The sequence below is a fragment of a genome, unplaced genomic scaffold (assembly GCF_019419815.1).
Source record: "Pyrus x bretschneideri cultivar Hongxiangsu unplaced genomic scaffold, Pyrus_bretschneideri_v1 Contig22, whole genome shotgun sequence".
Classification (NCBI taxonomy): Eukaryota; Viridiplantae; Streptophyta; class Magnoliopsida; order Rosales; family Rosaceae; genus Pyrus; species Pyrus x bretschneideri.
In genome coordinates this window covers 6,027,836-6,041,572 of record NW_025999524.1, presented here as the reverse complement: position 1 = coordinate 6,041,572, position 13,737 = coordinate 6,027,836, and the positions used below count along the sequence as shown (strand labels likewise).

Here is a 13,737-nt window from a genome sequence, read left to right as displayed (position 1 = left end):
CTTGTTCCTTCCCTCTCCTTTTAGGAGGAGGATTCTCTACCTTGGTAATCTCTCTCCTCTTTTCTCCCTTTCTACTTAAACGATTACGATTCAACCATATTAATATTTTATATTATTTTTTTTTGTAAAAACTATAAAACAAAAAGTAAAGTGTGAGAGCCTGAGAGGAGGAGGAGATGAAAGTAGGAGGTCTCCCGTCTCAATAAGAAGCAGCTAGATTTGTCCTTCTGGTGGGCCCCCTGTTCACATGTATGTAGGTGTTTGATTGGCAGAAAAAATCCTGAAAGTAAAGGGAACCCGCATAATATATGACAAAGGAATATGAATTTAACAATTAATTGAGAGCAACCTTTCTTGACTTGCAGAATAAGAATTTGTCATATACAAAATGACAAAAATATCCCCACGTTATCTTTTTATCTCTTTCTTGTTGTATGTGGATTTCCTTTTGTTTTATTTCGTTTCTCATCAGAAGTAGCCTTTTAATTTGATTATATTGAATTATTATTGGTTAGGCAAGAACATTACATTTATTTAAGGGAACTTTAACAAAAAAACATCGGGTACTGTTCGTTTTAACCAAAAATCACATTTTTACACTAAAAAGTTAATATTAGTACTATTCATTTTACCTTTTATTTTATTATAATCGTTAAAACTCAAAATTTTCAAATATTTTCATTAATTTTCTTTTATTTAAATCTGAATATCTTTTGTGTCTCAAAGTTTTTAAATAACGACACAATACCCGACACATTTTGATTTTCAATTGACATGTCATTGCTGGGACATCAATTCCACGTAACCAATTCCACAGATCATCGGAAGTGGTCCGCAAAATTCTTCGAACAACATAAAATTTTGCAAAAGGTAGAACCAAACAAATGATTGACCACACAAAAAGAAGAAACAACATAAAATTTTCTACTATTATCATTTAATTAATTAGTTTTTCTTAATTATTAGTTTATTAAATAATAAACTAAATTTAAAAATATGATTAATTCAAATGATGTGGATGTCTACATTAAATGTTACATAAGATAGTATAAAAATGTAATATAAAAGCATAATATTAATAATATTACTCTTAAACTCTTACACGGCCGCAAAATTGGAGAGAAAGTTCAGTTTTTAGAAAGGCCATAATAAGACAACTCTGGCACCATTAAAATCAGCATGGAGTTCAGTGAGATTAAAATACAACAAGACTTGTACTTTTGTAATAAGTAATACAGATATCGTGATGATCAGTCAATCCTGACTCAAAATTTTATCTTTGTATGGGGAAAGATTCACGGATTAATACAAGGCACATTGGTTCTGTTTGTATCTTTGTATGGGGAAAAGGTTCACGGATTAAATTAAAGCACATAAAACAATGTTGATCAGTGATGATGTTACTAAATGGTCAAAACTTGTACCCTTCTATTTATCAACGGAGTTTGGCTGTTGAAAAATTAGAAGCAACTTCTGATAACGAATCACGGATAAATACGTATTCAAGTAATTGTTTTTTTAATTACAATTTCAACACTTCGCTTGCAGCATGAGCTGCAGCCAAGCTTTCTCCTTTATTTATTAATACGAGCGACTGCACGGCAAAGGTGTGTACCAACACACACTTGCCTTTTGCCCCTTGTCTTGTGCCATCACATGCAAATCCCTTTCCTTGCCTTCTAACCATTTTCTGACGGTCCGTGTTTATGCAAATAGCAGCAGCAGCAGCAGCTGCAGCGGCCATGCCTCACCTCTCTGATTTACAAATCTACATTGGTCAGCAAACATTCTTCGTCAATGAGGTAATCAAATAACGAAAATTCTATAGCGCTCCAGAATATGAATGGAAACGATCCATTATTTCTATGTCTAAAAGTTTACGGCACACTTTTTTGCAGGAGATTTTATCAAAATATTCATCAAGGTTGAAGAAGATGATCAAGGAAGAAAGGAGAAGAACCCAGATCAAGAATTCCAGGATCAAAATCGATGACTTTCCGGGAGGCCCTGACGGGTTCGAGTTAGTTTCTCGATTCTGTTACGACAACGGCAGAATCAAACTCACGGTTTCAAACGTGTGCCTACTCCACTGCTCTGCAATCTTCCTTGGCATGACCGAAAAGCTTTCGCCCCGCAATTTGTTGCAGAAAACAAGTCATTTTCTTGAGGGACTTTTCGAGTGGTCGTTCAAAGACGTACTAGTCTGCCTCAAGAGCTGCCTCTCGTTCTTCGACCACGCAGACTCGTCCGGTCTTTTAGACAAACTCATTACTGCACTGCTTGCAAAGATCGCTCAGAATTCTGACGTGAGCAACCTCATTGACACGTCGCCTTCGTCTTCGTCTTCTCCGGAAACTGCATCTGGGTTCAGACTCTCTTCCACCCCGGAATCCATCAGGCCGAGCTCGTCCAGCAGAGCGTGGTGGTTCGATGACGTGGCCCTTCTGCCCCCAAATATCATTGAGAAACTCCTCCAGATTTTAGGTGCTTACGGACCCGAAAACAACAGCTTGATCCTCACCAGATTCCTCCTCCACTACCTGAAAATATCTGCCCAGAAAAAACCCGGGAACTCGAAATGCGAGCTCGGAGGGCTCGCCGACACGGCGGTTCACGGCGTGATCTTGGTGGGCAAAAAGGTCTTTTCGTGCAGAGCTCTGTTCTGGGTTCTGAGGATTGTGTCTGGATTTGGAATTAGCAAAGAGTACAAAGTCGGGTTGGAGAGATTGATTGGTGGGATGATCGATGAAGCCACGCTGGATGATTTGCTGGTGTCGGGCCACGACAGGGGAGTTTATGATGTTAATCTCGTGATTAGGATGTTAAAAGTGTTTGTTAATGGTGAGGGAGTTTCAGTGCAGAGGTTGAAGAAAGCTGGGAGGTTGGTTGATAAGTACTTGGGTGAAATATCACCTGATCAGAATCTCAAGATTTCTAAGTTTCTGGGAGTTGCAGAGAGCTTGCCTGATTCTGCCAGGGACTGCTTTGATTGGGTCTACAGAGCCATTGATATCTATCTTGAGGTAACACTCCATTGCCATTACCTTAATTTTTTTACTTTTTTTCTTCAAATAAAGAGTGATTTGCGAGATTAGCTTTTCGTCAATGATCGTGTGTGAGACACTTATTATTTTTCAAACGAGAGAGTTTAGGAGGACCATTACATCCATAAACCCCTCGCCTATCCATCCTCTACCGAATTTATTGATAAGAAATGATAGGTAAACGAAAAATATACAAGCAGAGGGGCTATGCCAAGCCTTATAAACACAAAATCGATCTGCTTGTATTGCGTTAATGTTTGTTGACGTTCCGTGACAATTATACCACGTCACTTATTATTTTTTTTATATATATATTTATATTATTGGTCTGCGACGCAATGTCGGTGGCAAAAGAAATTAAAGAACATAGGCTAGATGGGGGAAAGAAGGGCATGCTAAAAAGATAAAAGTGGCTCGTCTTACAATATGGGATGAGAGGGAGTGATTCAATTTACTTGAGGAAGAGGGAATATCATAATCTGTTGATGGGAAAGGAGGATTGTTTAATTTGTTTCCATTAGGCATTGATATTAAGTATTCACATGATTTATGGCCCACATGTTTTTGGCATCCACATACCGACTCATTGATGTGCTTTGCTTTTGGACTATATTTATTTTCAGGCTTTTTAGTTAAATTAGTTTTTAAGATTGTTATAATTCTTTATTTGAATTCATGAAGTTTAAAATTGATAACAGTGATCTCTAAAATTATACATCATTAATCATTTTGATTTTTTTGTAAAAAATCTTCATTAAATTAAGGGTATTTTTGTCAGATTAATCTCTCAACTTGAATTGGTGGTTTTTTCAATATAGCGGAGATTTTTTTACAGAATGACCAAAATGATTGACGATGTACAATCTCAATGATCATTTCTATTGATTTTAAATCTAAGGTTCTAAAAGTGAGAAGTTATGTCAATCTCATGGATCATTTTGACTAAAATGCCTTCATTTTCATGGCATCAGAAAATCTTTTGATCTCTCACATTTTAATTTTTTTTAGTGGAATTGATTGGTTGTTAATCGTGGATTCTGAATCGAATGTGTGGCAGGCTCATCCAAATCTTTCGTTCGAAGAGCGGTCGAGATTATGCAGATGCTTGAATTATGAGAAGCTGAGCTTAGAAACATGTAAAGAGCTTGCCAAGAATCCTAAAATCCCACCAAGGGTTGCTATTCAAGCGCTTATTTCTCAAAACTCCAAAATAACACCACCACCACCACCTACACCGCGAAAACTAGTTGTAAATCAGAGTCAGCATTTCTGTTCCGATATTGTTTTGTACAAGGACGGGGGTGCGGGAGAAGAGAGCTCGGCGGAAGAGGATTCGATGTCGTTAGACTTGCAGAGGATGCAATGGAGGGTGGTGGAGTTGGAGAAACTGTGCAGGCAAATGAAGGGGCAAATGTCAAGGATGGTAAAACACAATGTCTTGACTGCCACTCCAACTCACAGCAGAGCTCTGCCTAGACTTTGTTGAATTTTCATGTTTCAAATATTACTGAGGGTAAAATCGTACAAGTGTAATTACTTTTGGTGTATTCTCCTTTTATTTTTCATATGGAGATCAAAATGTAATTGGGGTTATTGCTTGTAATTATATCACCACCTGATAAAAATAAGGTTATTTCATATCTGGTGCAATAGAATAGGAAGGTTAACAGGATCAGTTTTTCTATTGGCTTTTGGGGCAAAGATGTACCATGGAACGACGTAGTTTACCTAATAGTGTCGAAAAGATATTTTGTCTGATCGTTTGCATACTTTAAGGAGTCCGGATTCTCGCATAATCCTCTTTGTGAGGATCTCGATGATTCGTAAATCATATATGTTCATCGTAAATCGTATAATTATAAAATATTTTAAATATTTATATTTAAAAATAAATATAAATAGTATTTGATAAAAAGTGATTGTATAATATACGATAAACGGACACGATTCACGAATTTCTAAGATTCTCACCGAAATGATTCGAAGGCACTCTGAGAACATCAGATATAATTGAGTAGGATAAAATAAGAGAGAGCTACTTGCGTGTGTACAATGTATGGCCTTATGGCCACGTAATCTGGATGCTCATCGCTAGAATTTTCCCTATGGCCTCCTAATTTAATCCAACAAAGGATGACATAAAATAATTGCAATTAAATGCACAGGCAAAGAATTTTTTTTTAGAAAAAAAGAATCAATTGGTGCTACAATAGTTCATTCTTTTAAGAGTTGAGAAGACTAACAAAGACATTTTAGCTTTCCTTTAACTACCATTGTGTGATTCAACGCGACAAGAATCAAAACCCAAACGTGCACTGAAAAAATGGACTTAGAATTCATCTCCGACCACTAGGTCATTATGCAGTGGTTAAATGCATAAGCAAAGATAAAGTTTTTAATTTGTGTTTTCGTATACATGATTGCCTAGCTGAGGAAAAAGACCAACCAAGAAATTTGAAATAGCAAGTTGTGGCTAGCGTTGTCAGGTGGTACGTAGATCAATTGATTGAAACCATTGGCTTAAAGCTGTATAGTAGCCCTGTATCATACATGTGACCTACTAATAATGCCAGTACATTGGATAATCCCGTGATTGCACAGTAATCTAACTATCGATATACATCCATTCACAATCGTGAATTTATTATTGAATTAAAGCAAACTGATCAAAATGTATGCTTTCAATTTCAGAGATTAAGCGTACTTTGTCAATTAAACGTAAGGCTGAGTTTGGTTGTTTGAGAGTAATAATATAAAAGTTGACAAATGAGTCATTTTTAATGTTATTTTACATAACCATACATTAGATTTTCACTTCATATGTCTATTAATTCAGTTTCGAATACACCCCATGAACGTTGGCAATGTTTTTGATCGGTTTCCTAATGAGTATTGTTTTACCCACTCCAACTAATCTGAGTGGCCCTATTGTTTCCTCCATGACGATAAGGGGCTAAAAGCTCTACCACTTAAATTTTTGTTTCAAAAATAGATAATTTTATTTCACTCGACGAAGAAACTCCAAGACGAATTTTCAACGTGCTTAGAGAACCAGCTGATAATTTAATTCATGTAGATACTCGTTCAACATCCCCTATTCATAGATTTGACATTGGTCAAAATGATCATATTTCAAATCTTATTTGTCACATGATCATTTTTATTAATATGTCGTCGATATTTAATTATGATCAATTAGCGTTTGTGATTTAAATTTAATTTATGAGTCATCTAATTTTCCACGAGGAAAACAAAAAGCACACATTATTCATACAACTTGTGGATATGAAATAGTTTGAACCATGAATTCAAAAGCTTCGAAGCAAGGTATTCTAAATTAAGGAATTCCTTGTTCAAAGTGAAGTGGCTTTAATTAGTCAATCGATCTTATCACATGAACATTTTAGCTCTGCGTGCGACATCATCTTACTTAACCGTTTCGATCTTCCAATACAAACGGACGAAACCTATATATCTTCTGTAAAGCGAAACATGAAAATGGTCCCTGTCTTCAGCCCCAATTTAAGCTCAAACTTTTTTCTTTTCCTTTTCCTTTAATCATGGATTATTAATTAATTAGTAAATTACTAATCATGTCCCCATGGGATTATAATGACTCTTCTATGATGAAATATTATATTAGCATGCATGTAAATTTAATTATTAAAAATAATTTAAAGGTTAGCTGGGAGCATGACAGGACAGGTTTTTTGCTTTGTCAGAGGATCAGATTGGCAAATCACACCTTAAGAGTAGATTAGAGAAGAATGAATGGTTAAGCCTACTTTCTTGATAATTAATAATTTAATAAATAACGCTATTATTTGTTAAAAAATAAATATATAATTAGGCGTTACACATTTAATACTTCATTTCCCTTGCCTTGCGTGGAAGGTGCAAAACTCAGAATTTTGTGGTTAGAACGCAGCAACCAAGAAGTATCGGGGCAATATCGTAATTAAGAACGCAGGCAGGGGTATTCTTGTCAGAACGGCTTATTAGAATGCATTTACCTTTTTATCATCAGAAATTACAAAAAAAAAAAAATTTGTACTAAAACGAATGGTATGCCATGTGTTTTTGTATAAGTGATGAGAAATTTTATTTTTTAAGTTATTAATTTTTTAACACACACATCTCACTCTTGTATAATAACACGTGATGTACCACCTTGTGTTCCGGTCATACTTAAAAAATCTCTCAACATCAGCGGTTAAACGATGTCCTAAAACAGCTGGAGAGGGCAACGGCGTCGTCGTTGTCGGATGGGTTGGAAGTTGGATAGGTTGAGTAACGGAGTGAACCAGATGTTTGATGGTATTTTGCGTAACAGGAACTATATGATGGAGAACGTTGGAGTAAGCGGAGTGGGGAAATAGCCATGAAAGCTTAAAGCAAGCTAGAAAGCAAAACCACAAATTGCAAAAGGATTAAGCGAGCGACTTGTCGTTTGCCTTGTAAATTGTAATTGTTGTTGTCCCATAATCTGAGTGTCCTAACCTCTTAATACAAATGTCAATTACAATTTAAGCCATTTTAATTGTAAGTAAAACTCACTTCCAAAAGTCCAGTGCCTTTTTAGTTCAATGAAAAAGTTGAATTGAACCCTTTTTCATCATGAATTTGTATTATGTCTAACATTCGAAAATAGTCCACGATTCATCTAATCTGATTGTCAAATACACAAGCAATTTCTCATTAAGAATGTCTTGGGGTTTTTTTTTCTTCTGTTGAAGTCTCTGTTTTAGTTTTATGAAACAAAGGAGGGTGTACCAAATTAGGGTTTATGATGGTGTATGTGTATGGAATTAGGTAACAACATAATAAATGACGACATGTTTGCATTTAGCTTTCTTTCTATCAAATCTGGAATAGTTTATAACTTTAGATTAGTCTTTTTCTATCATTAACTTATACATTATACAACAAGCGTATTGCTAATTATTTATAGTGAATCAACTAGTTATTGATCTAGTAGTATCTTCCAAATATTGAAAGATATATTAAGTTCAAATCCTCTGTCCTGTTGGTAAAAAAAATATATTTCATAGTGAAGTTTAGGGTTCAAATCTCTCATGAAATTTGGGAGGGAGAAGAGGTTTGCCCAACTATCTTTAAGGCTCAACTTTGTGACTTGTGAGAGGGATGAGAAAGATCATGAGAGAAGTGGAAAAGCAAGTCTCCCACGCCAACTGTGCAACTGCAAATTCCGCATATTGTAAATGTGCGTGTCATTAGTTCTCTTTATTTGCTACCAAACCCACCGCTGGATGACGGGATAACCCATGTGTTAGGGACCTAGGGTGATGGGTTTTATTGGGAAAGGATCCTCTCCGGATCTTTCATATAATCCTTCTCATCAAACAATTTGAATTCTTGAAATTTGATCAAACGGTTAAAGTTATTATAACTTTTAAAATGGGCATGTATTTTTAGCCGTTTGATCAAATTTCAAGGATCCAAATTGTTTGATGAGAATAATTAAGTGAAAAAAATCCAGAGATGATCCCTTTCCGTTTAATTGTGTTAGGGAGAGGCAGTAAAAAGTCTCACAAAACTTTTTTTTTTATCGAAAAAATACTTAAACAACTTACTATTCATATTAAGAACATTTTGTATATTATAAGGACAAAAAAACAAAAGGGCGTCGCACTTTCTGAAGATTTTGAATTAAAAAATATCTTAATATATAAAAAATGTGTCCGATAAAGAAAATTGTTTAAAGTTTTTGAATAAAAAAAAGTTTTACGAGGGACTTTTTATCAATTTTCTAAATAAACTAAACACGTCAAAAGCAAACAAACCTGAAAGGATAAAATGATACTGATGAGACTGCATTTTGGAAGAAGAAAAAAAAGTTATAATAATCCGTAAATTTTCAGTTACAAGCGCTCAACAGAAACTCTCGGATTCTAATACACACTACTTCTCTTTTGGTTACATAAACAATATTCGCCAGTTACAAGTTACAACAAAGCCGTACTAAATTTTCTTCTGCAAGACGTGGACAGGCGAGCAACTTCTAGTTATGCACTTTCAGAGGTTTACTGTTACAACGAATCTAACGAGTTCATGAGATGCTGCTCCGGATGGGTTGCGAGCAACAACGCTCTCAATTGCAGGTGTGTTCTACATCTTCCTCAGTGAACGGTATTGCAACCGAACATTCTCTCCAGTTGCAATAATCTTGAGCAAGTACCTGCAAGAATTCGAGGACAAGCTTGCTCATATGATCACACCCATCTTTATTGTTCCAATAATCACTAGAAAAGGCAAGCGATCCTACAGACACGTTCAAGGAGCAGCTCTCCTTGACTTAAAATTAACACACACACACACACCCCAAATCAAACAAGCGTGCTCACACCAGATATGGATGGTTATAAATTGTAGACTCGTGGGTAATAAAGCAACGTGAAAAAGTAAGCACATTACGTGACTAAAGTGCACAGGTTAGTAATGCCAACTCACCAGCCATTGAGACACTGGGATGTGATGACCGCTTCCTTGCCAACAAATTTTTCTGGAGTCCTCCTGTTCCCCTGCATAATTGAGTAGTCACTTTACAAGTCCTACTTGAACCAGAAGGACCATGATGGCCAACAGGCAATTTTGATAAGCAATGCAACAAACCCACCTTAATTACCACTTTTTCATTCACAGAAAACGGGTACTGCACCCCACGAATCCCATCTGCACCAACATCTCCATTTTCCTGCATATCACAAAATATTATTCAAAACTAATGCTTGAAACATGGGTGTTGGTACACATAATCTGTTAAACCTTTCCCATGAATTCCCCATTAACAAGATATTAAGTTAGTGATGTTTTGATGATGGCTTGCATGACTTCAATAGCGTAAATGGACTAGGTAACAGAATATCGAGTATTTTTATTACTCACCTTGTTTGGTCTTCTTGATGAATCCATTTGGTCAACTAATTCTTTCCGACGCTTTCGGACAGTCGCATTATGAAATAGCCTTCGATCATCCTCATGCTTGACTGCTGCAGCTGCAGCTCTAAGCGCTGTTGAGGAAATGGTTTTATGTCAATATACAAATCAAAACCACAAGGAATGTATTGCTCATTAAAGTAAATAGGAATGTAGGTGTAGCTAGATGATCCACAACTGAAAAATTTAATATGTGAATTTGTATGCTTTTAATTTTTCAGAAAGAGCATGAAATAAAATGGATTAAGAACTTATTTAGGAAGCACTAAAAAGAAAAATGGAATGTACCATGATTAGGAACCAAAGACCCCGTCTCAATATCTGCACCGCAGAGGGTGCATCTTGTCTGTGATGAAAAAAAAAACAACGTTATGATTCTAGTCCCTTCCAGTCCAAATCCGTGAGCGACTACAGAGCAATTATAGCAGCATTTCTAATATTCCTTCTAAGAGGATAGCCTACTTACTGTTTCAATGACTCTTCTCAATGTGAGACCACCAAATGAATGCCCACAAGAGACTAACATCGCATCTTCGAGGAATGACCCACTAAACATTTACAGATCATGCAGAAAAAGGTGAAAAAGACAAAACTTTATCACATAATCGAACTGAACATTATAAGAACAAAAACATGTAAACTTAATGAACAAGTGTACAAATTTCCAAAGAAAGGACTTCTTTCAGAAATATGAAAACAGTGAGACTCAATTTAAAAGGCAGGGTATTTGCTATGAAGGTAAGGAATTAAGTTCAGAGACAAATAACAACTTACGACAAGGGATCTGAGAGAACGCTTCTTAAAGATGGTTCCTTGTTTAAATTGTTTCGAGCTACCTGAAAATTCAAATTCCATAATACAAAAGCTATCAGCCTGGGCCATGCATGGGTTTAAAGATTAACGATTGCCTTTTTGATTAATCCTGTCAACAGTTTTCTTGAAAGACTCCATCATTATTTGCTTTTTATATGTCATTATATTCTCTTTGGATCTCTATGGGCTTGCTGTGCATCAACTACTTGAAGATAAAACTTACATAAGTGTTGTCAGAACGACTGCCCAATACATCTTCCTCAGCAGAAAGATCATCCATAAACTGGCTTACAGATATTGGGACATAGCCGTGGGGAATAACATGACCAGCTGCTGCAACTGGAGAACAATCTAATATAGCGTTACCTTGTGGCATGAGCCTAAATGCAAGCGATGTCCTATAAACATGAAATGCAATTAGGTTAATTCCATATGAATTTCTGATTAATATGATTGAAATGGTGGATAAACAAAGCACAGCATGAGAAGGCAACCAGATAATTTGTACCTCCCACCACTACTAATGCCTGAAGAGTAATCGGGAGCAGCTTTATACGGTGCAGTTGGGCGGAGGCCAGCAGTAGCATGGCTGAGTGCCTTACCTGTAAGTAGTAAAAGATCCCCAGGAGATAACCCACCATCTGCTAGGTACCAACGACCATTGGGGTCACATACCTGAACAAAAAAATAGTTTTCACAAGTAATTTTGAGCAATCACAAAGCGAATGATCTTCTTTCAGAGGGTTTAGAAGACAATTGATACAAATGACAATAAGATGTAAAGCTCATATATGCAAATAACTAACCAATCTTCTAATACCAGATAACCAAGTAAAAGAAGGGCACCTGTATACCAGGACCATCTGAGGAAACCAATGTTAATAATCCCTTCTCAACTTCAGCATTCATTCCTGGCTTCCCTCCCCCAATAGCACCTTTTCCATTTTGCAGGGAAGCATTTGAGTATGTTGCAACCAGAACTGACGACGACACCTCATTAGCAGGTAATGGAGTATCGTCAAGCAAATGGTTGAAAACACTGCAAAGCACAGGTGTTACATGAGCAGATATACACAAATGGTTAGCACGAAATCTAAAAGAAAAGTATAACAAAAGATTAAAGAGCCAACATCACCATCCTTACTCGCTTCGCAAACGAAGATGCCTAGCTACTGCACACAAAGCCACATGGGCTGCCTTGCCCATGCACCTAAAAATATCCGCCATGCACGGTGGGGATGAGTCCCAATCTTCCAAAGCCCTGCAACAAGTGAAGCTCTTTAGACTCCCAAATCTCAATTCTCCGAGGACAACGATGCCAAGACAGTTATTGTAAAGCTCAATTCAACAAGAAACGGACAGACAATTAGCAAACAAACAAAGAATCACAATTAAAGCTCATAGCTGAATGCAATGTAATTAGCAATCACAATGTGAAACTCGAAAAAGGCGAATGCTTTGGCCGAAAAAACACACATTGGAACCTGCAGTAATCACCAACACTGCAACACGCCCTAATTCTAATTTCTAACAACGAATTCAAAATTACGCAAAATACCTGCCAGCTCTGTACATGTGAACTCCACGGCTTCCTTTCCCAACACCGAGCTGAGCTCTACTCCTAAAATACAACCTCGAGGCTTCCAAGCCGCACCGCAGGAGCGCCGCGTCTTCGCTCCCCAATTCGATGACAGCCGCATTGTGCCTCGTTAAAGACCCCGAAAGCGCCTCCACCGCCCTCACATACGACCCACCGGGTGCCCCGTGGTACGGGGCAATATCTGAGAGCCGGACCCTCGCGAGCTGGCATTGAATTGTCGGCGCAGGCTCGCCGGACGGGTGGGCGGCCGCAATCGGCAGCACGTGGTCGAGAGGTGGCGGTGGGACAGGAAGAGCATGGCGGTGGAGAGGCGAGGGGTGCTGCTGGGAGTGTGTAGGGGTTGCCGTGGGTGATCTAATGGCGGTGGGGGTGGTGGTGGTGGAGGAAGGGGGAGTAATGATTGAGTGCGACGGGGGTGCTGCAGAAGTCTGCTGCTGCATCATGATCACAACCATCAATCATTCTGAAGCAGCTTGATGTTTGCTTGCTCTCAATGAAGTGGCTTCAAATTTCCTTATTTTCTAAACTTTTTGGTTAATTTCTGAAAATCATTTTTCACTTTCTAGAAAAGTTCAAAAAAATCTGAAGTGTGACTGATTTTTTATTTAATTTTTATTTATAATCAACAAAAGAACTCCATGGAAGAAAAAGCGAGTTTTAGGGTTTTTGCTGGAGAATACAACTGCAAGGACCGTGACAAGAATCTGCCAGGAAGGAGGAAGCTCTTTCTCTTGTCATTGATGCTTTAAAGGCATTGTTCGCGTTAAAAGTTAAGCAACTTACCATTGTTTATTTATTTTTTGAAATAGGGACAACTGGTGTCGAGATAGATAATCATTATTTTAAGGGCTGAAAAGATTTACAGAGCTATTTTAGTCTTCATGTGATTCATCAACGTCAAAAATTTAAGAAGATTTGCATGAAATATAGGTATTAAATTCGCCCCAACTCACGATAGTCCATTCTTTCAAAGACCGAAAAGATTCAGACGTATTTCAATTCTCTCTAACCAACATTGTCTGAATCACTAATGAGTAACTCATAATGATTTGCGTGAAATGCAAATATAAAATTCATGGTTAATCCTATAAAAAGTACTACCCTCGGTAATTATTAGTCATATAGAGAATTTGATTTTCCTTGCGAGCCAGCCAAATAATCAAATAACGCATATCTAATATCTATACTACTACTTAGTACTACGGTCTTTTATATATTCATTTACTTGTAAGTAAAAGATCTTAAGTTCGATTTTCACCAAAGACGAATTTGAACCATATTATTATGACAACCCTATTGTGAGGCTTAACCCACTCTCTCATC

The 13,737-nt window shown here is 37.1% G+C and overlaps 2 protein-coding genes across 2 annotated transcripts; one reads left to right on the top strand and one right to left on the bottom strand.

Moving 5' to 3' along the window:
- The first annotated feature begins 1,514 nt into the window (after positions 1–1,514).
- LOC103943189 (BTB/POZ domain-containing protein At3g19850) lies at positions 1,515–4,682 on the top strand. Its single transcript, XM_009353421.3, has 3 exons — positions 1,515–1,802; positions 1,899–3,023; positions 4,102–4,682. Exons 1-3 carry the CDS (start codon positions 1,707–1,709, stop codon positions 4,528–4,530), a joined length of 1,650 nt encoding a protein of 549 aa, XP_009351696.1. The 5' UTR covers positions 1,515–1,706; the 3' UTR covers positions 4,531–4,682.
- Positions 4,683–8,881: 4,199 nt separating this feature from the next.
- LOC103943186 lies at positions 8,882–13,144 on the bottom strand. Its single transcript, XM_009353412.3, has 12 exons — positions 12,373–13,144; positions 11,959–12,075; positions 11,661–11,853; positions 11,323–11,489; positions 11,038–11,212; positions 10,776–10,837; positions 10,468–10,549; positions 10,290–10,347; positions 9,951–10,075; positions 9,682–9,759; positions 9,516–9,586; positions 8,882–9,243 (listed from the first exon to the last, which is right to left on the bottom strand). Exons 1-12 carry the CDS (start codon positions 12,867–12,869, stop codon positions 9,174–9,176), a joined length of 1,695 nt encoding a protein of 564 aa, XP_009351687.2. The 5' UTR covers positions 12,870–13,144; the 3' UTR covers positions 8,882–9,173.
- Positions 13,145–13,737: the final 593 nt, after the last annotated feature.